Source organism: Balaenoptera borealis (assembly GCF_965194805.1).
Source record: "Balaenoptera borealis genome assembly, chromosome: 3".
Classification (NCBI taxonomy): Eukaryota; Metazoa; Chordata; class Mammalia; order Artiodactyla; family Balaenopteridae; genus Balaenoptera; species Balaenoptera borealis.
The window spans coordinates 31352930-31380614 of NC_138866.1; the positions used below are offsets into that span (position 1 = coordinate 31352930).

The 27685-nt window shown below is 36.9% G+C and overlaps 1 protein-coding gene across 2 annotated transcripts in view; it reads left to right on the forward strand.

Moving 5' to 3' along the window:
- Positions 1-27685, forward strand: part of SYNJ2BP (synaptojanin 2 binding protein) — an 81459-nt gene that overhangs the window by 42210 nt on the left and 11564 nt on the right. Inside the window, exons 3-5 of one of the 2 annotated variants that reach the window (XM_082384368.1) lie at positions 10-272; positions 23225-23361; positions 23555-23665. In XM_082384368.1, the coding sequence (XP_082240494.1) occupies positions 209-272; positions 23225-23361; positions 23555-23665 (312 nt within the window). In that variant the 5' untranslated portion in view covers positions 10-208. The remainder of the gene's footprint in view (positions 1-9; positions 273-23224; positions 23362-23554; positions 23666-27685) is intronic. The other variant, XM_082384369.1, reaches the window with a different exon arrangement.

The window sequence follows — 27685 nt, forward strand, 5'->3', positions numbered from 1 at the left end:
GACCACCAGGTGAGATAACGCTTCAGAGCGGCAGCCAGAACCACGACTCCCAGCATTCCTGGCGCTCGCCGCTCTCCTGGCTTCCTCTTCCGGTTCGGGGGTTACTGAAACAGAAAGTGCGGTGCTGTGGCCGCCGCCGGGGTGATTTTCACCTTCGCCTGCGCGAGCCCTCGCTGACCCAGGTTGGGAAGCCAGACAAGAGTAAAATATGAACGGCAGAGTGGATTACTTGCTTACTGAGGAGGAGATCAATCTCACTAGAGGACCCTCAGGTATGTGCAGAAGTGATCATCGCTGGGAGTAGGGTACTTGAGGCTGTAATTGCAGAGCGGACACCTCTTATGCAGAGCCAGATTCTTTCGGCCTCGGAGAAGGCAGGCCCCAACCGAGATATTTCATGCAACGCTTGTGAGCACATAGAAGGCTATATTGGCATCCAGCGTTAGCCTGAGACGGATCTGAGGAGTCCACCTCATTTTGCAGTCGGATTACCACATGTGTTTATAGTCAGGAAGAGTTTCTTCCTGCTAATGGTACTAGAAATTCCTGGGGGAAAGCCTGCTTTTTAGCCAGCACCCGTGGACACCACACCCTTCCTTCCATTTGCCTGCTCTATCCCTCTTTCTATGAGAGACAGTTTAGTAAAAATGGGAGCATAAACGGTGTGGACTGTAAATGCATAGACGTTTTCTTGGTGCTAGTATCCCTCCCTCCCTCCTTTCATTTCTGGGAAATTCATTTAGACGGTTTAACTGGAATGTTAAACCAGAAAGAGACCTTAGAGATCTACTACAGATGTTCCCAAATCTGGTTTCGCCTCAAAATTATCCAAGGTTTTTTGGTTTTTCTTTTTTTTTTAAAAAAAGGTTAACTCCTAGGACCCATCTCTGTGAATTTGGATTCAATGTAGGTGTTTCTTTGGTCCTTTTCATCCCTTCCTTCCTTCCAACAAGCCCGTCATGGGATTCTGATACTACCAAATCCTCACTTTCACCTACAGTGCTCTTATCTCCTGACGCACTTCACTCCACTAGGCTCTTAATAGTACTACATGCTGCCCACTTTGGCTTTTGTTGCCTTTCCTTTACAGCTGTCTAGTGTATCAATTAAGAGCTTTAGCTTTGGGCTTATGTAGGTCCAAAAATGGTATCTAACCTCTTACCAGTTCTTTGATATTTATTAACTAACTTTACTGATGTAAGACTTAATTTCTCTTATGTAAAATGTGCATGATAATAGAGTACACTTCCTATGGTTATGAGAATGAAATCAGTTAATCTATGTAAAATATTTAGAACATTGTGTGGTAAGCACTGTGTGTTCACTACTATTGTTGTTTTTATTGTTAGTAGATAAATGGTTAGGTTAACACAGTAAATCCTGCTAAATACTGTTATTTCAAGAGTCTCCAACAACTCATCAAGTACCATGAGCTCTATCGGAAATAATCTTTTAAGTCTTTCACTCCTTTCTGTTTCCATCGCCACTACTTAGACCAGTCCATCTTTTCCCATCTGGAATTTTGCAGTAGCTTGACCACCACTCATAGATTATTTTTCATAAAATATGGCTTTCTGAATCATCCATGCTTTGTCTTTTTTCTTGTTATAAAAAAATTGGAAATCAACTTTACTTATGAGAGTGTAATTTATTGCTAATCTGTATGGTTTAATGTCATGCTTCATACGATCTCCTAAACTTTTGTCAAAGGCTCATTCAGTATGCCCAAGTCTCTGAGGTACATTTTTCTTATTTTATGTAAATTTCTCCTTCTCTCCCTGTTAATGGTTATTGACTTTTGAGGCTAACATGGAAAATTATTGTTAAACCAAAATCTGTTTTTCTGTGCTTTTCATCCATTGGTACTTGTTCTTCTCCTAGGGCCAACTGAAACAATGATAGCCTTGCAAGTATTTAAAGGCATCTGGTTGTTCTCCTGTTTTGTCTCTTCCTTCTACAGCCTAAATATCCCTAGTTGTTACATTAGCTCTCTTGTGATGTGATTTGAAGTTTGATTCTTGTCTCTTGCTTAAGAATTTAACGTATTTTGACATGGTCCTTTTGCTGCAGTAGCCACAGTATTTTCAGGATCTCCTGACTGGAGCAGAGCAGAACTCTGATATTCTCTTGCATATTCCAGTCACTAAATATTTTAAAAGTTTAGTGTAATATCACTTTACCTTTTTTGGTATTTACATAAGTGTTGATTAATGTTCAGCTCACTATTCACTGAAATTTCTGATCCTATTGATCTTGCAGACCTGAAGTTCCTAGTGTTACCATTTTTCTGCATTATTGGAATTAGGACAAACGTCAAAGGACTGATTAAGAATAATTGTATATGCTAATATATCTCACCTCAGAGTTGTTTAATTTCTGTTTTGTATGTGCATTTATTCAAAAATGAATGAATTTATTCACCTAGTGACTTTTAATTTTTTCTAAGCATTTTCATGTTTTACTCATATAAGCATTTTCATGTTTTACTCATATTTTAAGTTGATAAACTTAAAAGTTTAGATGAGTAGAGCCACAAACTTGGATAAAAACAGTCATTTGAAGTTTGATTAGTTCAGTTAACGAGCTTCCAAGTTTCTGTTTATCACCTCCCAAAGCTAGTTACCTGCTATGTGGTATTCCTAAGAAGTCTCACAGTCTAACTCCGCTTTTCCTCACTGTGCCATCATGAAGATACATAGGGAAGAAGTCAGTTATCACCACTAGAAGCTTCCAGTAATTTTGGTAGTCCCATAGCGTTCTTTCTTTCTATAGAAGAAATATGAAAAGCCTCTAGTTCCAAGTATGCATTTCTGTTTGTAGACAGAATTGTCACTCTGTTTCAGTACAGTGTCCTTTGTAGGGACCTGATAGTTTAATCAGGTAACTGCAAGAATGTATATACTTTTGCCTTTTTGTGTCAGTGTTCTGTCAGGGGCAAGAGTCTTGGGTAATTCCAGTGTTTGGGCCCATTTTGCAAGGCAAATGAACCTATTCTGTCTGATCTTGCTTACTGCAAGGGAAATAAAATCTTGGGGAAATTATGACAATGAAGTGAGTATTTGGTGAGGCAAAAGGAAGCTTGGTACGTAGCTTGGCATCCATCCTATGCCTACTTCCTCAGCCGTGTAAGGAGAGGCTTAGGCTGGACGACTTTGTAAGTTTCTTCCACTTCCAAGAGTTCATGATTCTTTGGCCCATTCCATGTGTTGTTTTATGGTTCCTGCCATTTTGAACCAACAGTAGGTGGTCTGAAGAATCAATCACAATCTCAAATGAAATGCCCTCAAGGGTTTGAAGAGTTTACTTTTTATCCTTTATGGAACACTCTTTTCTTTCTATGGGCATCCAGCTTGATTATGGTCTCGAAGCCTCCCACTTTTATCAAATTGAGAGTTCTTAATGTTGGAAAGACTCAGTTACTCTAAGAAGTATGACAAGAATCTAATTTAGCTTTTTTTCACTGTAACAGGTACATATTGGCCATAAAGACAACCCTACTTCATGTTGGATATTAGGATTGCTTGTTCAGGACTGAGTTATCAGTGAGTTTCAGCAAGTTGCTCCTGATTACCACCTTTAAAGAGGGAACAGAATCTCTATTTTTCTACTTTCTTTAAAGGAGTTGCAGAGGGTAATGGGTTGGTACAGTGTTTTAATAATGAATAATTAAGGAAGTATTCTCTTTCTGGCAGTGTGCTAGTTACTTTTTATATATATATAAATTTTTTTTTCTTCACAACCACCGTGAATGGTGATTAATCCACATTATTAATTGAGGAAATTGTCTCTCAGAGAGGTTAAGGATTTGCCCAAGTTCTAAAGCCAGTAAGTTTCAAAAGCCAGGAATTTAACCCAGATCTGTTGATTATAGTGTTCCATATACTACCTCCCAGTGTAGTAGCTATGTCTAAGGAGTTGGCTCCCAGCCTTTCTCCTGACCTTTATTTTGTTATATCATGCCTTATTTCCAGAATGATTTGAGGCATCTTATGACTAACACAATCCGCAGTGGAAAGTTTTTATAGTTTGCTATTGACAGAGCTGACAGCGTATCAAGGTGAGAACCTAAAAACAGGAAACCTCATTAAGTCCAAGCGTTTAACCCTCTACAGACCTGCCATGTGCTTGTGTTTAACCCTGAGACTGTTGCTAACAGTTTTCTGACCCTTCATATGCCAAATAGATCTGAGAATAAAGTGCTGTATCCTTGCCCTATTTTCTCTTGATTATGTGAAGTCTAGCCCTCATTGAATTTATGTTCCAATGGAGATATGACATTCACATGTAAAAAGTTAAATCTCAGTGCAAAGGTGCAGACGGTTAAGGACTATGATGGGCATGGATGTAATAGGAGGGCAAAGGAAGTGTGTAGGGAAGTATGTTAATCTAACCCTGTGCTAGAAAAGGTGAAAGGATGGAGGCATCGGTGGGGGCCAGACTGATCAATTACAAGAAGGTGGAACTTATGTTGCTCTTATAGACAAGCTTTAGGCTAGTGCCACAACCAGGGATGGCCTAAGAAGAAATAGAGAAAAGAAAATAAGTAAGCATATTCTGAGATCAGTGAATAAACCAGCCTGGATAGAAGGAAGGGTTCATTTAGGAGAGTTAAGGGAGAAGAGGTTGCTAAGATAGGTAGAGACTGGATTATGAAGAGTTCTCAATGCTGGTGTGGAAACTTAACCTTTCTCTAAGATTCCATCTTGATTCCTTCCCCTTCCTATTCATTGATTAAGATTCAATTCAAGAGTCACCTCCTCCAGGAAGCCTTCTTTACCCAGGCTAGATGCCCCCTTATTATGAATCTCAGACACCATTTATTATCTGTCATGTATTGCCAAACTAAGCACTTTGTCTCATCTACTCCCAACAAGGAATAAATAAAATGGTTATTATCCCATTTTGCAAAGGAGAAAACCTTGACTCTCATCACGCAACTTTTTAAGTGGCAGAGTTAAGAATTGGATCCAGCGCAGACCTACTAGGGAATGGACTTGAGGACACGGGGAGGGGGAAGGGTAAGCTGGGACAAAGTGAGAGAGTGGCATGGACACATATACACTACCAAGTGTAAAACCGATAGCTAGTGGGAAGCAGCCGCAAAGCACAGGGAGATCAGCTCGGTGCTTTGTGACCACCTAGAGGGGTGGGATAGGGAGGGTGGGAGGGAGGGAGATGCAAGAGGGAAGAGATATGGGGATATATGTATATGTATAGCTGATTCACTTTGTTATAAAGCAGAAACTAACACACCATTGTAAAGCAATTATATGCCAATAAAGATGTTAAAAAAAAAAAAAAAAAGAATTGGATCCAGGTCTATGTGACTTAAAAATCCAGGCTCTGAACGATCCTAGAAAGATCACAGAGTCCTGTGGGAACACAGAGAGAGAAAAATAGCGTTATTTCTATATTTGCTTCCTTACTTGTGTCCCCTCTTCCCTCTACTTCAGTCTGAGCTCTTCTGATTAAAAGGATATATATTTCATCTCTTGTTTTCCTAATGCCTTGCCTGGTACATGACACAAAGTGGTCAGTAAATGTTCATGAAATGACTAGGCGAATCGATGAATATCAGAAAAGTATAATAGGATGTTGTTATATAAAGATAACCAGTAACATGGTCTATTTCAGCTTTCAAAAAGTCATAAACAAGGTTCTCCACTAAATACAATTTAAGAGAGAAGAATCAGTTTGGTCATAATGTGATATAATGGTAGGAAACTGACTAACATTCCAGAAACAAGGAGATGGAATAAGTGGAAAAACACAGAGAGTGAGAAAAGTATATGATACAAAGAATGTGTCTCTAAAGATTGCTTCAAGGATCAATCTTAAGAATTTTTTCAAAATAGAAGTAGAAAGGCAAGCTGATAGATGCTCAACTATAGAAACATTTTGTAAAGCCATGTGACTAGGCAACAAAGTAGCCAATGATTGTATTTGAGTAAATGCAAAATTATTTATTGAGGAAAACTATCTATACTTGATTGATTGAATCAGAACAAACTTGGTTTCAGGAGGCTCAGAAATAAAGGGAAGCTGTTTTTAAAAATATTCATTTAGTGTTTACTATGTACACTATGATTAGGAATCATTGATACTAGGATAAAGAATAAGAAATGATCCCTATTTTAAGAATTTTGCAGTTCAGTGGGAGGATAATTATGGTAGGCATGTGCTAACTATCCTCAAGAGGTAGAATATCCAAAGACTTATGGACCTTCATAAGATATGTTCCCAGTAGAGTCAGACTCAGTGGAACATTTCAGACAAAAGACCAAAGGAAATATCAATGCCTTTAGGAAGTGTCTTAGAAACGAATTAGATAATGTCATTCTCCCCTTGTACAAAACTATGGTGTTTTCATGCCTGTTGCTATGTACAGCTTACCATATATTGGGCAAGAAGCAGCAGAATAAGAGAAAATTGAAAAGAGGGCAACAGGGTACAAATTGTAATATCAGGCAAAAATTAAGAGATCAAAACATTTTGAAAGCAAGGGAACAAGTAGAGGCATGATCTAGTAGAGACCGGACATAACAAATTCAGTGCTTGCAAAAGGGCTTATCCTGGAGTGAGAGAGTAAGGATGCTGTCGACTGAAGAAAATGCACAATCTAAATGTTGAGAAAATGCACAATCTAAATGTTTTATTTGGCATTCTTTCTGAGGACTTCAAGCCCAGAAGACAGCCTCTCAGATACCTCTGAGGGACTGCTCCCAAGAGGTAAGGGAGGAGCCAGAATATATAGGGGTTTTGAGACAAAGGCCAGGTAGTCAGAACATCAAAAGATTACCGTTAATGATAGAAAACCAGATATCTCAAATTAGGGAATTTAGGGCTTTTCTATGTATGGAAAGATGCAAGTCTGGGTTATTGAAATCGTTCTTTTGATACACACCTTAGCTATCTCGGGCCAGTATCCTGTTCTTTCCCATCCTGAGTCCCCTCCGGGTGCACCACTGGGCGTGTCTGCAGTGGCTCAGGGCTTGGCAGTGGGTCAGCCCCTTTGTCTCTATCCTGAGTTCCCTCAGGGCTCACTGTTAGGAACAGCTGTAATTTGATGGCTTGATGGCTGCAACGTCCTTTGTTCATCAAAATGGCAGGCAACACTTTTCACATACAGTCCCTCCCCTTGGTCATAAATTCGACCAACGTTTGGGAGACATTTCATGACTGATTTTTGTCCCACAGTGCTAGGAAGGCTCATTCCTAGATCAGGCAAAGATTCTGTTGATATGCCACTCAAGGTGCCAATTTCTGGATTAGGCCCTGTTGATAATTTAAAATTCTCTGGATCCCCCCATCTTATTAGTTTATTATGATCCAGGAAATGTTTTCCCTTGTTGCTTCTTCCCATACCTAGAGTTGCACTATTACAATTATTCTGTATAGAATTATATAGGTTTAACTCTCAAGACATCACTAATTTTGTTGGGGGCCTGGGGTAATGCAGGAGACAACAATCTTATAAAATAGACAGGATATAAGTAATACGGCTAGTAACATTAACAAAGTCATAGTGCAGCAGAGAGACAAAAAGCACAAATAATTTGGAAACAAAGAGAACAAATTAAAACGATAATTAGTATAACTAGTTGTAATCTGGTTGCAATAAACCATCAAGTCCACAGGAGAGCCAGATGGAGAAGCCAAATTCTGGAGGGATGAGGAACATGTAGATCAAATGCCTACCTAGATATTTGAAAGAGAAGCTTAGGAGCAATAAAAAGAGGCCCTGATGTACATCCTGGCACGTACTGCCTGAAACATCTTTGGTCGGTATTGACTGAAAAAAAAAAAGCACAACCTAAAAGTTGAGAGTTATGTTTTATTTAGCAGATGAAACTGGACTTAAGCCTGGGACGCAGCCTCTCGGAAGCTCTGAGAGTCTGCTCTGAAGGGGTGAGGGAGGAGCCAGGATACATAGGAGTTTTTGCAACAAAGACCAGGTAGTCAGAACATCAAAAGATTCCTGTTAAGTAAAGAAAACCAGACAGCTCAAGTTAAGGAATTTAGTGCTTTTCTGTGTATGGGAAGATGCAAAAGTCTGGGCTCATTGAAATCATTCCTTTCATATGCACCTCAGCTATCTGGGGCCAGTATCCTGTGCTTTCTCACCCTGAGTCTCCTCAGGGTACATCACTGGAGGTGGCTGCGGTGGCTGACTGCTTGATGGCCGGCATGCTGTTTCAATCCTGAGTTTCCTCAGGGCTCACTGTCACGGGCAGCTGTAATGTGATGGCTTGATGGCTGCAACAACCTTTGTTTACAGTGTTGCAGGCAATATTTTTTTCATTCACACAGGCCATATTCTTTGTCGCCTCCATCAGATGGGGCACCAGGATGGACAGGGACTGACCATGGGCGTAATACATTTTTTGTTGCTGCGCTATCTTTCTGTTTCTTTGAGGTTTAAGAGTTTCCCTCTTTCTCTCTTTGTCATGTTACTCTCTTTTGGGAGAAGTAACAAATAACAACTGACATATTTCGTCTTTGGACCAGAGAGTCTCCAGAGAATATAATAGTTTTGGGTGAAAAGATGCCTAGTCATTTAACCTCTTGAATCACTTGTTTGAATCATTCATTCATTCTTTCTTTCAATCTACACATTTATTGAGCAGTGACTGTAGGGCAAGTTTCTGTGCTAGGCACTGTGGATACAAAGAGAACTGAATTTTAATATAATTGCAGCGAGTAGTAGAGCATAGTGATTAAGAGCCAGAATGCCTGTGTTACTAGCTATGTGCCTTGGGCAAGTTACCTCACTTCTCTGTACTTTGATTTCCTTAGCTATAAAATGAGAGTATTAATAGCACCTATTCAGACTTGTTGTGAGAATTAAATGGGGGGTTTGTTTTGTTTTGTTTTACAGATACTTTTATAGTGTTGATTCTGTATCAGGCACTCTTCTAAGCAGTTTACCAAAGATAACTCATTTAATTAATTTAATGGTGCCTGTCATTACTGCTGCTGTGTGGAAAATAGATTTCAGAGGAGCAAGAGTTGAGTCATCCAGGAAAGGCAGGGTAACCTATGTCATAGGCATTTTAGGGACATTGGGCTTCCCCTTCTATATTTCCCTCCTTTTCTTTTGTGCCTTCTTTTTCAGGTTATGAAAAAGCCTGCTAGAGGCTCACAGAGACGTTATTAACCTTGCCGCATTTCCCCAGAATTAGAAATGTTAGGAATTCCTGGCTTAGGTGTTACTTCCAATGGCTTTAACAGTCGCTTGCCACCAACTGAGGTTTGTATGTGTCCTAGGTACTGTGTGGGCACAGGAGATACAAAAATGAAAAACAGCCAGTCCCCTGTGCATGGATGTTTATAGCAGCTTTATTCATCATTGGAACTATTGATAATTACTGCAATAGTGTGAAGAGTTAATTAAGCAAGTAATTTAAGTGAAATGTGTTTCTAGGCAAAAGGAAGAAGACATCGAAAATCTTGGAGACGTGGAACAGCTGTGTGTGTGGAAGGGTGAAAAGCAGGGAGGTGGTAATTATTATTTTTTTAAATTTAGACTTTATTTATTTAGAGCAGTTTTTGTTTCACAGCAAAATTGAGAAGGTACAGAGATTTCCCATATCCCCCATCCCCACATATGCATAGCCTCCCCCATTATTGACATCCCCCACCAGAGCGGTAGGTTTGTTACAATTGATGAACCTACATTGATTGACACATTGTAAATACCCAAAGTCCATAGTTCATATTAGGGTTCACTCTTGGTGTTGTACATTCTATGGGAATGTACAAATGTATGATGACCTATGTCCATCATTATGGTATCATGCAGAGTATTTTCACTACCTTAGATCCTCTGTGCTTCACCTATATAGCCCTCTCTTCCCTCCTAGCCCTGGTAACCACTGATCTTTGCCTTTTCCAGAGTGTCATAGAGTTGAAATCATACAGTATGTAGCCTTTCCAGATTGGCTTTTTTCACTGAGTAATATGCATTTAAGGATCCCCACATCTTTTCATGGCTTGATAGTCCATTTCTTTTTAGTGCTAAATAATATTCCATTCTCTGGATGTACTACACTTTATCCATTCATCTACTGAAGGAGTTTTGGTTCCTCTGAGTTTGGGTAATTATGAATAAAGTTGCTGTAAATATCCACGCATAGGTTTTTGTGTGGACATAAGTTTTTGACACGATTGGGTAAATACCAAGGAACGCAATTGCTGGATCATATGGTAAGAGTATGTTTAGTTTTGTAAGAAACTGCCAAACTGTCTTCAAAAGTGGCTGTACCATTTTGCATTCCCACCAGCAGTCAGTGAAAGTTCCTGTAACTCCACATCCTCACCAGCATTTGGTGTTATCAGTGTCCTGAATTTTGGCTGTTCTGATAGGTGAGTAGTGGTATCCGATTGTTGTTTTCATTTGCATTTCCCTGATGACATACGATGTGGAGCATCTTTTCATGTGCTTATTTGACATCTGTATATCTTCTTTGGTGAGGGCAATTATTAAATTTTGTTGTTACTGTATAGTGTAGAGCAGAGAGGGTCCAAAGCTGGCTAGAAAGGTAGGTTAGGAGGATTTTGAGTTTAAACTTCATCTTCTATATCAGCATTTTTCAGTTCTTTTTAACTTTCAACTTTCATTCACATTAACATCTTGAGACTGTGCTTAGAATTTTAAAAAAATCATTTTATCAAATTTGCAATGAAAAGATACTGTGTGAGAAGTAGGGTACTGTAATCACATTTTTTGCCCAATTATCACCAAATAATTGGTGCTTCAGGTAACTTTAGACTGTCTTTTATTATTGATTAATAATAAGAGTCAATGATAGTTGCTTAGGATACTTGCATTTTTGCACTTAAGAATTACCAGATTCATTTTTAAATCAATTTTATTGCAGTATGATTGACTTGTAATAAAGTGCATTCATTTTAAGTGTAAAGTTCTAAGAAGTTTGACAAATAATATACACATGTGTAATCATGACTCATCACTTTAGAAAATTCTCTGTGTGTTCCTGCAGTGGGCCCTTTCACCCCATCCTCTAGGCAACCACTGATCTGATTTCTATCACGGTAGATCAGTTTTGCCTAATATAGAACGTCATAGAAATGGGATCATATAGAGTGTATTTAGGCTTCTTTCAGTCATCTATGCATTTATTTGTTATTACTGAGTAGTATTTCATTGTGTAAATATACCACAATATACCACATTAGGATTATCCATTTACCTATTAATGGACTTTTGGGTTGTTTCTGGGTTTTGATTATTAAAAATAAATCTGCTGTGAGTATTCATATGCAACTCTTTGTGTAAACACGTGTTTTAATTTACCTTGGTTAAATACCTAATAATTGGGAGTGGGTTTGGTGGGTTTTATGGGTAAGTGTGTGTTTAGCTTTAAAAGAAACTGCCAAACTTTTTCAAAGTATGTGTGTCATTTTACAATTCTGTCAGCCATGTATGACAGTTGCAGTTATCTCACATCCAACATTTGCCAACATTTGATATCATTCCTTTTTATTTTAGCCATCGTAGGGGTTGTGGAGTGGTTTTTTATTTGCATTTCCCAGATAACTAATGATGATGAGCATATTTTTATATGTTTATTGGCCATTCATATATATTCTGAAGTATTTGTTTAAGTCATTTACCCATTTTTATTGGATTGTTTGTTTTCTTATTATCGGATTGTAAGAGTTCTTTATATATTCTGGGCACAAGTCCTTTGTCATGTATATGTGTTGCAGATATTTTCTTTCGGTTTGGCTTGCCTTTCCTTTTTGGGAAGTAGGGTTTGTGTTTTGAAGAGTAGAAGGCTTTAAGTTTTATGAAGAACAGTTTGTCGAGTTTTTTTTTTTTTTCTTTTATGGTTGTGCTATTTGTGTAATGTCTAAGAAATCTTAAGTACCCCAAGGTAAAGAACATCTTCTTCTATGTTTTCTAATAGAAATGTTATAGATTAGCTTTTACATTTAGTTCCAAGATACATTTCAAATTAATTTATTTTGCATGTGTTTGAGGTTAATCATTCATTTTTATCTCTACCTCATATAGATACACAGTTGTCCCAACACTTATTGAAAACATTATCCTTTCACCATTGAAATACATTATCTGTATCAAAAATCAGTTGACCATTTATATGTGGGCCCAATATTGATCTCAATTTGATTCCATTAGCCTGTCTTTCTCTATACAAATACCGTAGTATGTTGACAAATGTAGCTTTATAGTAAACCTTGAAATAAAGTGTGAGTCTTCCAATTTTATGTTTCTTTTCAAAAATGTTTTGACTATTCTAGAACTTTAATAATATAAGTTTCAAAAAAAAACACCCCAGAATATTAATTTCCATGTAAATTTTAGAACCAGCTTGTCAGTTTCTACAAATATATCTCTGTTGGATTTTGACTGGGATTACATTAAAATTATCCATTTTATGAAATAATGCCATTTGCAGCACCATGGATGGATCTAGAGATTATCATACTAAGTGAAGTAAGTCAGAAAGAGACAAATACCATATGCTATCACTTATATGTGGAAGCTAAAATATGACACAAATGAACTTATCTACGAAACAGAAACAGACTCATAGACATAGAGAACAGACTTGTGGTTGCCAAGGGGGAGGGAGGGGAGGGGAGGGATAGATTGTGAGTTTGGGATTAGCAGATGCAAACTGTTATACATAGAATGGATGGACAACAAGATCCCACTGTATAGCACAGGGAGCTATATTCAATATCCTGTGATAAACCATAATGGAAAAGAATATGAAAAAGAATGTGTGTATATATATATATATATATATATATATATATAACTGAATCACTTTACTATACAGCAGAAATTAACACCACATTGTAAATGAACTATACGTCAATTTAAAAAATATAAATAAATAAAAATCCATTTTGATTTAGAGAGAATTGTATCTTAAAAGTACTAAGACGTCTAGTCCAGGACATGGTGTATCTTCATTTATTCAGTTTTTTATTGTTTCCCACAATTTTTAATATATTTTGATTTGTCATTCAGCTAAAATGTTTTCTATTTTCCCTTATAATTTCATCTTTAACTCATAGGTCATTTGTTTTCCAAACATTTAGGGATTTTTTAGATATCTTATTGTTGAGGACAATGTTTGTGTCCCTCCAAAATTCACATGTTGAAGCCCTAATCTCTAATGTGACTGCATTTGGAGGCAGGGCCTTTACTGAAGTAATTAAGGTTAAATGAAGTTATGATGATGGGGCCCCGATCCTATAGAATTAGTGTCCTTATAGAAAGAGACCCAGAGAGCTCACTCTCTCTTTGTGTATAACAAAGCAGTCATAGGACCAGAGAGCAAGATGGTGGCCACCTACAAGTTAAGAGAAGAGACCTTAGAATGAAATCTGTCTTGCTGGTACTTTGATCTTGGACTTCCTTAGCCTCCAGAACAGAATTTCTGTTAAGTCACTCGGTCTGTGGTATTTTGTTATGTCAGCCCGAGAAGACTAATATAGTTATTTTTGTTGATTTCTAATTCATTTCTGTCTTGAAATTTATTGAGACTTACTTTCTCGACCTACCATTAATCCTTGTGAACATTCCCTTTGCACTACAAAAGAATGTTTATTTTATAGTTGCTGAGTATGTTGTTCTGTTAATGTAAATTAGGTCAAGTTCATTCTTAGTGTTGTTCAAGTGTTCTATATTTTTGCTGACTTTTCTGTTTACTTGTTCTATCAATTACTGAGGGAGAAATGTTGAAATCTACAATAGTCCTTTTTGACTTGCCTTTTTCTCATTTCAGTTTTTGTTTCATTGATACTCAAATTCTGTTATTGGATACATTCATATCTAGTGTTTTGTCTTCTTATGAATTGACTCCTTTTTTATTAGGAAATGCCCCTTTTTATCCCTTGTAATACTCCTTTTTGCAAAGTTTACTTTTTATTAATACGGTTAGTCCAGCTGCTTAGTATATCTATGTTCATTCTTTTAATTTTAAGTTGCATTTACCCATGTATTTATGATTTCTGGTGGTATTCATTCCTTCATAGAGATCAAAGTTTCCATTCAGTATTTTGTTTTTGCCTGAAGAATTTCCTTTAATATTTATCATAATGTAAATCTGCTTAAGACACATTCTGTCAGCTTTTGTTTTGCTGACAAAGTGTTTATTTTGCCTTACTTTTTGAAGGCTGTATTCACTGGACATAGAATTATAAGTTAACTTGTATTTTTCTTTTAGCATTTTAAAGATGATGCTTCATTGACTTATGGCTTGCATAGTTTCTGAGGAGAAGTCTATTGTCATTCTTAGCTTTACTCCTTTGTACTTAAGGTGTCCTTTTTCCCTGTGAACTACTTTTAAGATTTTCTCTTTATACATGGTTTTGAGCAATGTGATTATGATATGTCTTACTGTTTTTTTCTTTTGTATTTATCCTGGTTGGGGCTTGTTGAGCTTCTTCGATCTGTTTATATTTTCATCAAATTTGAGCCAATTGTTTTCTTCAGACATTTTTTTCTATCTCCCTTTTTTCCTCTCCTTCTGGAACTCTAGTTACATATATATTAAACCATGTCCTGTTATCCCACATGTTACTGTGGTTTCCCTATTATGTCTTCTCACTTATCTTTTATTCTGTGGTATCAAATCTGTTGTTACTCACATCTAGTGTATTTTTCCTTTCAGATATTCTAGTTTTCAAACCTATAAGTTTCATTTTCCTAAAAAAATCTTCCATTTTCATCAGTAGAACAGGATAGAGAGCCCAGAAATAAACCCATGCATATATGGTCAATTAATTTATGACAAAGGAGCTAAGCGTATACAGTGCAGGAAGGATAGTATCTTCAATAAAAAATGTTGGAAAAACTGGACAGCCACATGCAAAAGAATGCAACTGGCCTACTGTCTTACACCATGCACAAAAATCAGCTCAAAATGAAGTCGACTTCAAGACTGGCGGAAAAACTTCCATTTTCTCATTATGTTTGACTTCCTTTAATTATTTCCACATAGTTACAATAGCCTTTTAAACATCCTTGTCTGCTAGTTTCATCCTCTATTATTTCTGGTTGTTTCTATTGACCAGTTATTTTCTTGATTCTAGGTCATGTTTTCTTGCTTCTTAGCATGTTAAAAATTTTTAATTAGATTCTGGATGTTGTGATTGTTACATTGTTCAGTGTCTGCGGTTTGTTTTCTTACATTAACATCTTTAATATTACATTGTTGAATTTGTTTTGGTAGGCAGTTAAGTAACTTGCAGGTCAGTTTCACCTCTTTAGACCTGTTTGTAAGCTTTTCTAGGGTGAGTCGAAAGTAGCATTCACTTCAGCAATACTTAAGCCCTCCAAATGTTCTAAGTGGGTCTCCACTGAATTTCCTAGTGAATCACTGAGGATTTCGATTCTGGTTGGTCAAAATTTGAAAGTCTCCCTGCCTTGCGTGAACTCTGAGAATTGTTCAGCCTATAACTTACTAGTTTTTATTTGTCTAGCCTTGTGGAGTTCCACTCAATGTATACATGGCCTCTTGGAAAGACTCATGCAAATACCTGGAGCTCTTTTTTTTTTTTTTTTTTTTTTTTTTTTTGTCTAACTTCCTCCTTTCCAGAACTTTGCCCTGCAACTTCCAGCAACCTCACCCTCCCCAAACTCTCATCCCCATTTCCTCCAACCAGTGAAGCTGCTAGATTCTATTTGGGTCTTACTCCCTGTGGTGGTGATTTAGAAATTGTCTCCACGCAGAAAGCTATGGTGATCATAGAGCTACATGGTTTTAATTCAGCAGCCTATTAAGAGGATTATATACCATGACAAAGTGCAGTTTATTCCAAGAGTGCAAAGATGGTTCAATATAAGAAAACTGGTTGATGTGATACAACATATTAATAGAATGAAGGAAAAAAAGCCCACATGATCATCTCAATATACAGAAAAAGGATTTGAGAAAATTCAACACCTTTCCACGTTAAAAACACTCAATAAACTGGGAATAGAAGGAACTTCCTCAACATGATAAAGGTCATATATGAAGAATCCATATATGGGTACGTCATAGTCAATGATGTAAGATTGAAAGCTTTTCTTCTAAGATCAGGAACAAGACAAGTATGCTTGCTTTCACCACTTCTATTCAACATAGTGTTGGAAATTCTATCCAGAACAGTTAGGCAAGAAAAAGAAATCAAAGGCATACAAATTGGAAAGGAAGAAGTAAATGGTCTCTGTTCACAAATGATACAATCTTATATGTAGAAAACTCTAAAGGTTCCACCAAAAAAACTTAGAATTAATAATAAACTTAGCAAAGTTGCAAGATACAAAATCAACACATAAAATTAGTTGAGTTTCTATACATGAGCAATCTGAAAAGGATGTTAAGTAAACATTTCCATTTACAATAGCATCAAAAATAATAAAATACTCATAAATAAATGTAACCAAGGAGACAAAAACTTGTACATTGAAAACTACAAAATTTGGCTGAAAGAAATTAAAGGCATGAATAAGTGGAAATACATTCCACGTTCATGGATTAGAAGAGTTAATATTGTCAAGGTGACAGTACTATCCAAAGCGATCTGCAGACTCAGTGCAATCTTTATCAAAATCTCATCTGCCTTTTTGCAGAAATAGAAAACCCCATCCTAAAACTCATATGAAATCTCAAAGGACTCCCTAATAGCCAGAGTAATCTTGAAAACGAACAACAAAGTTGAGGGACTCACAACATCCTGATTTCAAAACTTGTACAAAACTGCAGTATTCAAAACAGTGTGGTACTGACATAAGGACAGATATATAGAGCTGTGGAACAGAATAGAGAGCCCAGAAATAAGCCCTCTCGTATATGGCCAAATGATTTTTGAAAGGGTACCAAGACCATTCAGTGAGGGGAAAGACAGTCTTTTCAACAAATGATGTTGGGAAAACTGGATATCCACATGGAAAAAAATGAATTTGGATCCTTGCCCTACATCATATACAAAAATTAACTAAAAATGCATCAAACACCTGAATATGAGAGCTAAGATTAAAACTCTTAGAAGAAAAGATAGGGAAATTTTTTCAAGACATTGGATTCAGTGATGATTTTTTCGATATGACACCAAATGCACAGGCACAAAAGAAAAAAGATTAATTGGGTTTTACCAAAATTAATAATTTTATGACTCAAAAGACATTATAAAGAGAGTGAAAGATAACCCACAGAATGGGAGAAGATATTTGCAAACCATATATCTGATAATGGATTAACACCCAGAATATATAAAGAACTCTTACAACTCAACAACAACAACAACAAAACAACCAGATTCAAAAATAAGCAAAGAACTTGAAGAGACATTTCTTCAAAAATATATAAATGGGCAATAAGCTTATGTAAAGATGTTCAACATCACTAGCCTTCGGGAAATCCAAATCAAAACCACAGTGAGATACCGCTTCACATTCATCAGAATGACTACTATCCCAAAACCCCCCAAAAATGAAGATGACAAACACTGATGAGGATGTGGAGAAATTGGAACCTTGGGCAATGCTTTTTGGAATTTAAATTTCTACAGCTGCTGTAGAAAATAGTTGGGCAGTTCCTCCAATTGTTAAACATAGAATTACCATGTGATCCAGCAATTCAATTCCAGATATATACCAAAAAGAATTGAAAACAGGAACTCAAACAGACACTTGTACACCAGTGTTCATAGCAGCATTATTCATAATAGCAAAAATGTTGAAACAACCAAATGTCCATTGACAGTTGACTAAACAAAATGTAGTATGTACATGCAATGGAATATTATTCAGCCTTTAAAAGGAATGAAATTCTGATACCTGTTACAACATGGATGAACCTGGAAGACATTATGCTAAGTGAAATAAGCAAGACACAAAGAATAAATATTTTATAATTCCACTTATATGAGGTATATAGAATAGGCAAACTCGTAGCAACAGAAAGTACAATAGAGGTTACCAGGGGCTGGGGGAGGGAGGAGTGAGGAGTTATTGTTTAATGTATATAGAATTTCTGTTTGGTATGATGAAAAAGTTCTGGATATGGATAGTGGTGATGGTTGCACAACATTGTGAATGTACTTAATGCCACTGAATCATACACTTTAAAATGGTTAAAGTGTTAAATATTATGTTGCATATATTTTACCTCTAAACAAACAGTAAGTTGTTTGTCCAGTGGTGCTTGATTTTGTGTTACATATATTTTACCACAAAAAGATTAGATGAATAGTGGGTTGTGTGACCAATAGAGCTTGACTGGTGTCTAGGGAAAATTAGTGAGATTATCTTGGGATAGAAAAACCCTGCAGGTAGATAGGGGGAAAGCAGAGAGTTTGTCAATCTAGTGTTCTTAACTCAACAGTGGCTATCATCATTGGGGTTAATGGACTGTTTTATTTCATTTTAATGAATTATTTTTTCCAGAATAACAGATTGTGAAACACTGCTCTTTTACTTATAACCTTTAGATTTTAAAGAGAAGAATCTGAAGGAAATGAAGGATTTTTCCTTCTCTATCATGATAGTAAGCAATAGGGACCCTGACTAAGGTGACAGAACTCCAGAATGACCAATTCTTCCTCTGGAATATATTATTCCTGAGGACTGTTCTACAACCATTATCCCAGCATTGCTTATTCAAGCCAGCCCCAAAACAAGTTGACTTTGCAGACTTTTTTTCTAAAGCAGTTGTTCATATTTTCTACAAAGATACAGTACAGCAAAATGGTTTGAAACTTACACTTAGCAATCAAACATCCTAACTTAGTGTCTGGGCTTTGCAAAGAGTTAACTGTGTGACCTTTTATAAAGTTACTTAATCTCTTCCTGCTTGACTTTTTAAATTCACCTGTAAAATGTGAGTGATAAACACTTCATGTGTTTGTTGAGAAGACTAAATGAGATAATGTACATAGAGTACATAGCATAGTACCTGGTACGTATTAAACGCTTAATAAATATTAGTTGTTGCTGCTGCTGTTGCTGCTCTTATTTGTAAACAAGCTCAAGATCCAGACCTGGAGACAGAAGGAGTCCACAAGACGGCATGTCTTGTTTAATTTTACAGGGCTCTTATACTAGGCACATTTTCTTTCTCTCCCAGTCCTATGATGGTGTCATTCTTATGCCATCTGTACTTTTTTGTGTTTAGACTTCTCTTCCAAATTAGAGGCCAAGCAATCCATTTTAATCTTGCCACATTTTAAAAATTTATTGGCACATTATAACCAGGGTTCACTATGGAGTACGTTTTCATTCACTCACTTTTTAAAAAAGTCTATTGAGTCCCCGTCTTTTTCTTTCTCCCGCTCCCTTCAACCCCTTTTGGATAGAAGATGCCAAGAACTGAATTAATTATACTCTTCAGCTCCATAATACATTGTCCTCATCAGTACGTGCAAGGTCCCTCTTTGGTTTTATTTTTACCTTTCATCCCTAAACCTCACCCTGTATCCTTCCCTCACAGATAATGTGTCTTTACATGTCCTTAAATATGCATTCATTTTTGTAAATAGGTAATACTGTTCTGCATGAATGTGTTTTTAAAAAGATTTTATACTATTAATATCAACATTACATTTTAAAACTCTGTTACTCTGTGTATGATTATTCAGTGCTTCTAAATTTTAATTATCTCTCAGTTACCTGTTCCCCAAAGCAGCGCTCCCCCACCTTTTTGGCACCAGGGACCGGTTTCGTGGAAGGCAATTTTTCCACAGATGGTGGGGGGGGGGAGGGGGGATGGTTCAGGTGGTAATGCAAGTGATGGGGAGCGGCAGATGAAGCTTTGCTCGCTTGCCCGCCGCTCACCTCCTGCTGTGCGGTCCATTTCCTAACGGACCATGGACAACTACCAGTCCACGGCCTGGGGGTTGGGGACCCCTGTCCCAAAGGATGAACACCTAAATTACCATCAGTTCCTCAGTACCACAAAACATGAGGCAATTAACATATTCTTACATTACCCTTGATAGGGTTATCACATTGGTCCAAACTGAGATGCTTTTGACATTGAAGGGGACTGTTTTAATTACAGAGACAACAGGTGTATACCAAGACTCCCAGACAAATCAAGATATGTGATCCACCCTACTTATAGAAGATTTTCCTAAGACGTAGCCAATAATCAGCAGTTATATACTGGGATAGCCCTTCCCCTTCTGGTTGTTTCTAGCTGTCATCTGGTGGGTACATGTGCTGGCCTGGTTACTGCATATTTTAAATACCGCCATTGCTAGAAACTACTCATGAGGGAGATGTGTGGGTCACAGGTAAGAGACATCCTTAATTTCAATAAGTTTGAGTTCCAATCCATTCTTGTCTTATTAATAGATGGGTGGACTTTTTAATCTCTCTGATCCTTTCTCCATCAGACTATCTAGTTTGGGGTTGTCGCAGGCACTACTAGTTTATTGACAACTACTCTTAGTGCAGCTACTCCATATAGTAACCACTACATAGTTTATAAAGGATTTTTTTCAGATTTTATGTTATTGGATGCTAACAACTACCTTTTGAGGTAGAGAGGACAGAATTTATCATCCTTATGTTACAGAAGAAGAAGCTGAGGATCAGAGATACACTGACTTGTTTTAGTCCGCATACCAGGTGAGTTATGGAATTGAATTTGTGGCTAGGTCTTCTGACTTTAATTTACTTCTGCAAAATCTAAAAGGGACAGGAAAAAGGATAAATTTCTATTTGTTGTTGAAGCAGGGACTGTCCAGTTTAGCTTTATGTTTTCCTCAGAATATAATGCAGTGCCTGACACACAGTAAATGATCAATAATTTTTAATGAATAAGTGGACTGAGGATTACGTAGGTATCCATGGGGCCCAGGTTTAAACTGGTAGTATTGCTACTCATTTCTTGGGCGACTCCTGTTTATTACAGCGATGCTTCAAATTATAGATAAGTTCAGTTTGTAAATGTTGTAACCGTAGAAAGGGACTTCATGTCAGTCCAGAAGTTCTCATATTAATTGGTGTGGTTCATTTACAATTGAAGTAGCAATAAACATGATTATAAACATGCCTATATAATGTGATGGGGGGAGTAGACTACACTTGTTTGTTTATAGAAAATTTTGGTAAGATTTTTTTCCACTCTCCTTTTTTTTTTTTAATTAATTTTTATTGGCGTATAGTTGCTTTACAATGTTGTGTTAGTTTCTACTGTACAGCAAAATGAATCAGCTATACATATACACATATCCCCTCTGTTTTGGATTTCCTTCCAATTTAGGTCACCATCCACTCTCCTTTTTTTAATCACTGTTCTGTAGCTTTAAATAACCAGTAGCAGAGTCCCTTTTCTTCCTAATTACTATATTGCATTCAGCTGCTTAACACATACTTCCTGTTCCCAGGATTCCCAGAGGCAGCTCTAGTGTTTGGTGAGGATGTTGGATTTCATTGAAAGATTTTCTCCAGATAGTTTTTTCCAGTAGTGAGAGAGGCTGGTTGGCCTCAACCACCTTGCTCAAACCTGTCACAGTCTTAAAGTTATTTCAAAGTCTTTTATAATCAAGGTCCACCTACCTTTCCATCTGATCTAAATTAACTACCTCCCATCCCCTTTCCAATACCTCCCACCCACTATGATTCAAATTAAGAGTTTTCTGAGGGAAACCATTTAGTAACATAAAATTTTCATACCCTACCCTTTAAAGAAGTTGAAATAGTCATCTTCCAGTGGAAGTTCTTTCTATTATGCATTCTTCTTTTCATTCTCTAGCTATAGGTACACTGTATACGAGGTATGATATTTCAATTAGACATTTCCTGCTGCTTCCTTCTTTGGTCATGTGTTTCCTTAAATCATAGATCGATTCGCTAGTGCTTATGTTAATACTGTGAGGTCCACTTATAAGCTTTCCTCTCACCTTTTTAAGTATCTGTTTTCTGTTGAAACCAGTAGAAGGCTACTGATTATGGCTATTTTTTCCAATTGTGCCACCAGATATTTGTTTTTCAATTGTTTCCTAACAATCTCCTTTCTCTTTGCACTGTGGCTTTGAATTCTACAGTACCTGACATAAAGAAAGCCCTAGGGAAGTTCCCTTTTCTTTCATTTCTTTTTATTGCATAGCTAAAATCCCTTTATAAATGGTTTTGTAAAATGAAGTCCTTCCCACAACTTAGTGTTTGGTCCATGGAAAAATTACCTTGGTAGTCAATTTTCGTTCTTTTTTTAATTCAATTTTATTTTATTGTGGTAAGAACACTTAAATGAGATCTACTCTCAACAGATTCTTACGTGTCTATTAAGGCTGTTGTTATCTATAAGGCACAATGATGTACATCAGATTTCCATAACTTCCATCTTGCATAACTGAAATTTTATCCTTGTTTAAAATAATCACACATTGAAGTGAAGAATAGAATGGTAATTGTCGGGGGCTAGGAAAAGGGGGAAATTGGTAGTTGCTAATCAATAGGTTATCAGTTATCTATAGTGAATAAAACTTGGCAATCACTGTACCCAAGGATGTGGTTATTTGTACTTGAGGTATAAAAGGAAAGAAGAGTGAATTTGGTGATTTAGTCCTGTCATGAAGCATAAGTTACCTTTTTAGTTCCCAGGTTTTCTGCCAACGCCTACAGTACTGCCCCCTCAATTCAAACTAGAAAAAAAAAAAATGAACTCCCAATGTCATTTCTTCCAAAGCACCACCATCCACAAACTCTCCTGAAGTTAGGAGAAGTATTGAGGGGATGGTTTGTTTAAGAGTCTCTCTCCCACTAAATAAGGAACAGTTCATTTGCTGATTAGTTAAAAGCATAGCTTCTTCTAAGCAGGAAAGTCAAGATTTGGGTCCTCTGAATGCCACCAACAGAATCAAAATCAAATGTGAGCAGAAGCACATCTTAAAAGAATCACCATTATTTTTTCACTGAGCTCAGTATAGATCTTTCTTTTTGTATTCACCTAACCATGTTGATCATTGTGTTTGTATTTTTAGTCCTGCCTGGTCTGAGTGGGCAACTCGCGGTACTCTTGACCTCTGTTGGTGATACTAATCATTGACCTTGCCCATGACTAGCCACCAACTACATCACAGTCTTAACTTCCCCACCTCCTACCCCCCCCACTCCCCGACCCCCACCCTTGCCACAAGGCCTTTCCTTTCTCCTTCTCCTCATCTTCTCTAATCCCTTACCTTCTTCTTCACCCCTATCTCCTTTACAACTCCTCCATGATTTTCTTAGGGCTGGGCTTCAACATCGTCGGTGGCACAGATCAGCAGTATGTCTCCAATGACAGTGGCATCTTCGTCAGCAGCATCAAAGAGAACGGGGCTGCAGCCCTGGATGGGCGGCTCCAGGAGGGTGATAAGATCCTCTCGGTGAGAACTGGCTTCCGCCTCCTTCACTGTCCCTGGCTCTCTAGACCCTAGTTCCTACCCCCAACTCCTTCCTTGGGAAGATTCCTGCCTGCCCTTTTGGATCAGGAAATACAGTAAGGAAAACTTGAGAATGGGTTGTTAAGATTAAAGTATAGTATGTAGTTAGAAACTATGCAGTTTAATATTTTGACAGATAACTGCATTCTCTCCAGAACACTGGGAACTAGGCTCCATGGTGAAGAGGGACTTGAAAAATACAGGGGTTAAGAAGAGAGCCATATTACTCAAAAGGCTTTGGTTAAAGGTAAATTATTGAAAAATGAGAATGGTTAGAAAGTTTTGAGCACTCTATGCCAAGCAATATGCTGAGAACTTTAAACTTATTTAATATTGTAGCAACCCTATGAAGTGGTACGATTGTTATGCCTATTTTGCAGCTAAGGAAGCTGAGGCTTGGTGAGGTCAAACAGCTTGCTCAAGGTCATTCAACTAGTGTATGACAGAGGACTTGGTCTGTGAATTTGGAACCTCTACTCTTAACCCATGTACTATATTGCCTCCTAAAAGATAAGTGAGGAGCTAGGGTTCGTTATCCTAAACAGAAAATTACATGGTTATTTAATAATAGAGTTTATGTATGGTTCTGTATAAAAATTGAAATTAGTCTTTTCTATTAAGGGTAGAATTAGGGAACAAAAAGACATAAACCTCAATGTGAGAGAATTTATTAGACACAAGCCAAGATAAGGAGCCTTTCTTATGTGAGCCATCACCTCAGAGAGAAAATAAATTATTTGAAGGCCACTCAAGTTTTTTAAAAAGGTATGGTAGGAGATACATGTCAATGAAAAGAAAAGTAGATATCTAAAAAACTGAGCTCATTTGTCTTTAAAATTTTTAGCAAAGAGGACTTGACTTTATCAAAATAAAAGAATTATTACAAAGATCTCTACAAGATATAAAATACTACAAATATATGTACGACATTGATTCAAGATTATGTTCTAGCCAATTAAGGAAAAAGTATGTGAAAGAAGAGAGGAAGAAGTGCCAGGCAAAGAAAAGGCAATAATATAAGACTGATAACGGAGAGAAAAAAAGATGACAGAGAAAGAGAAAAAGATGGAGCTTATGCAAGAGGAAAAGGCCAGCATATTCTCTATTCTATCTAGGGCTATATTCCCTGACTCCAGTTTCCCTGCCAAGAGTTTGCTCCAAAATTCAAATTCTAGATCCTATTTCTTAAGAAATATCGCTTCACCATCCTATTCCCACTGTATCCTTAAGTGAACTTGTTAGGTATTAACCATTAAATGGTTCTGTCTATTCTTGAGCTCACTTTATCTCTTTGATGTACTTAAGTACTCATTTATAATTGGCTTTGGAGTCTCTGTAAAATGCTGCTAAATTATTTATTAGCCTATATTCTCATTTATTCTTTATGGGATTCCCTAGTTTCCTCACATGGTTATTTTTCCATGTTGTAAAATTTGCTCCAACTCTTTCTTTTAACTGTTGCCAGATAATTGGACTAAGAATATGTCCTTTCCTTAGTACATATCCATTTTGGGTAACAGAAGTATCATTAAGTGGTCTAGATTTCAGGTGAGTTATTATTGACTATTAATTTAATCTTTCCATTTCTCCCTAAATAATGCCCATGTTTTATCTTAATTTCAAGTTCTAAAATTAAATAACTGCATGATATATCATGCAGTTTCTCCTTTCTCATCAAAAGTGAAATTTAATTTTTTGTGATCACTGTGGATGAATGTAAATGATTTTTAAGACCCTGTTGTATCTGACAACCATGAAGCAAAAACAGATATTACCTAGAAGAAAAGATCTGAAGTTGAGATGAGGGTTGGAGAGTCCTTACCCAAAGTTCATTTGTGTGTGTGTGTGATGGTGAGAATGCTTTAATATTTATATAGGTTATCAGAGAACCCGGGGAAATTATATTTTTGTAAAAAAATAAATTAAGCTATCTAGGTTTCTTATTTCTCCTGTGTGTCTACCTAAATGAAGGGAGGTAGATAGTCAAGAATAGTCAATTCTCAGTGAACTCTACATGTTTAATGAAACTTATAACTTCAGGGTGATGTAGCTGATTATTATAGGATACAGATTAATGTTCCATTTTGACCAAACCTATTCTATAACAGAATGGCATGGATTGGGCCATTAGTCAGCTGCATTTCATATTCTCTTCAAACACAGTTCTTACTTTGGTGAATAAAAGAGTTGAGTAGTCATTAACATGTATTAACTATTGTATTTTATGGCCTGCAGAGCACTGTGCCAGGTGCCATGGAAAATTAAAAGAAAATGAAAGACCAGTCTGTGCTCTTAGATCAATGGGGAAGACCCACCAGAAACCCTCATCCAATCAGCTACAGAGACATTGAAATATACAGAATCCTTTAGACAAAGTACCTTTAAGGAAGAGTCTTTGTCTTCTCATCTCTATCCGCAGCATGTAGGCCTGTAGCTGGCACAGAGTAAGCATCTAGTAAATTATTTGCTCTGTGAATGAATTATAACTTTTTTGGTTTGGCTTGATTAATTGGAACTAGATAATCTATTTTTTTTCTTCCTTCAACTTTAATGAAAAAAAGAGGACCCCTCCCCCCAAATTGTAATTCGCTTCAAGATTTTGGGGGAAAATGAAAATATCCAGAGTATAATCTGAGGTCAGTGCTTATTAAATTGAGCCCATTCTTTCTCTATATTTTATACATCTGTATTTGTATTATCCTATAGTTAGTGCTCCAGTAACTCTTACATTATCCTAAGATAATGTTAGATTATCCTAAGGCAATCCAAAATTATTAATCATCCAAGAAAACATATTTTAACTTAGTTTACTCCTTTCCTAAGGCAAGAAATAGGAAACTCATAGATTGATAACAACCACAGTTAAAGCAAAAAATTGTATGACTCCCCATTGGTTAACTAGAATACCACAATCCCAACACGCTGAACATTCAGTTAGCAAAATTTTCTAGCATGTTGCAAATCTGTCACATCTCAAGTTTAATATAACTTACAATACCATGAGTTAAGGAAACTGAAGTAGCAAGTTTAGCAGTATTCTAAAATTTCTCAGTTGAATAGCTCTTGGTAGTAAAAGTGAGGTCCAAGGAATCTGGCCGTCGCCTGGGAGCTGATTACAAATGCAGAGTCTCAGGAAGCTCCTCAGACCCAGACCCACTCAGATAAAAATCTGCATTATAACAGATCCTTGGGTAAGCCCATGAATAAAGTTTGAGAAGCACTGCTGTAGGCAAATGTCTTTCAAACATTTTGAATTATGACCCATAATAGGAAATACTCACATGCACACACACATAACAAGCAAAGTTTAACAAAATAATACCTATTTCTTCTATATATGATGCATTCTAGTTTGTTGTGTTTTCTTCTAATTTCACTTACTTAAAATTAAATACTGGTCTTGACCCACTGGATTGACTTCACTATCTTTTGGAATGGGTCAACAGACGTATATTTGAAAAATCACTACCCAGTAAATGGAAAATCACTGATGGAATCTGTGGGTGCATAGACTATGTATTAAGTAGGGTAAGTAGGCAGGGTGTGGAGAAGATTTTCAGGCAGTTAGGTTAAAGCTAACTCAAACTTCACCAGATTGCTAGGATGGGACCTAATAATTTGCACTTTTAACAAGTTCCCAAGTTAATGCTGCTGGTCCTGGGACCATACTTTGAGAACCTCTGGTCTATATTAGTAAGGATGGTGATAAAGAGAAAGTGGATTCCACATATATTTAGGGATAAAAATCTACAGAACTTGGAGGTTAGTCAGTATGAGCTGGAATCTGTAAAAACAGAGGAGGTAAATATTGGAAAGCAAATTTGGCTTTGGAGTAGAGAGATACATTGTCAATTGAGAAAGAAATCATCATTTGTTTTATGGAGCTGGTTTACCTCCAGCATACTTGGGCAAAGGATGAGAAATGGTTCTTTAAAAAAGAAATTCCCTTTGCATTTCTAAAAGCCCTCTTTTTTTTTTTTTTTTTTTTTTTAAAGCAATTAGAGTAACTGACCTCATATATTAGGATACCTTTAGAATTAACTAGGAGGGTTGAAAGGTATAATTGGCCTGTGCTCTTTTGCCTGATGTCACCCAGTGTCTTTCTTCCCTGCTGGCAAAAGGTAACTCACGTGAGGACCAAGATTACACACTGAGTCACTGGCAACTAGAGCTGCTATTAGAGTCTAGGCCTTTCAGCTTTGTGTAATATCAATAAATGTCACCCAGGCTTTGTGTAGTTATGGCTTTTGCAGAGTATACTCTGCAG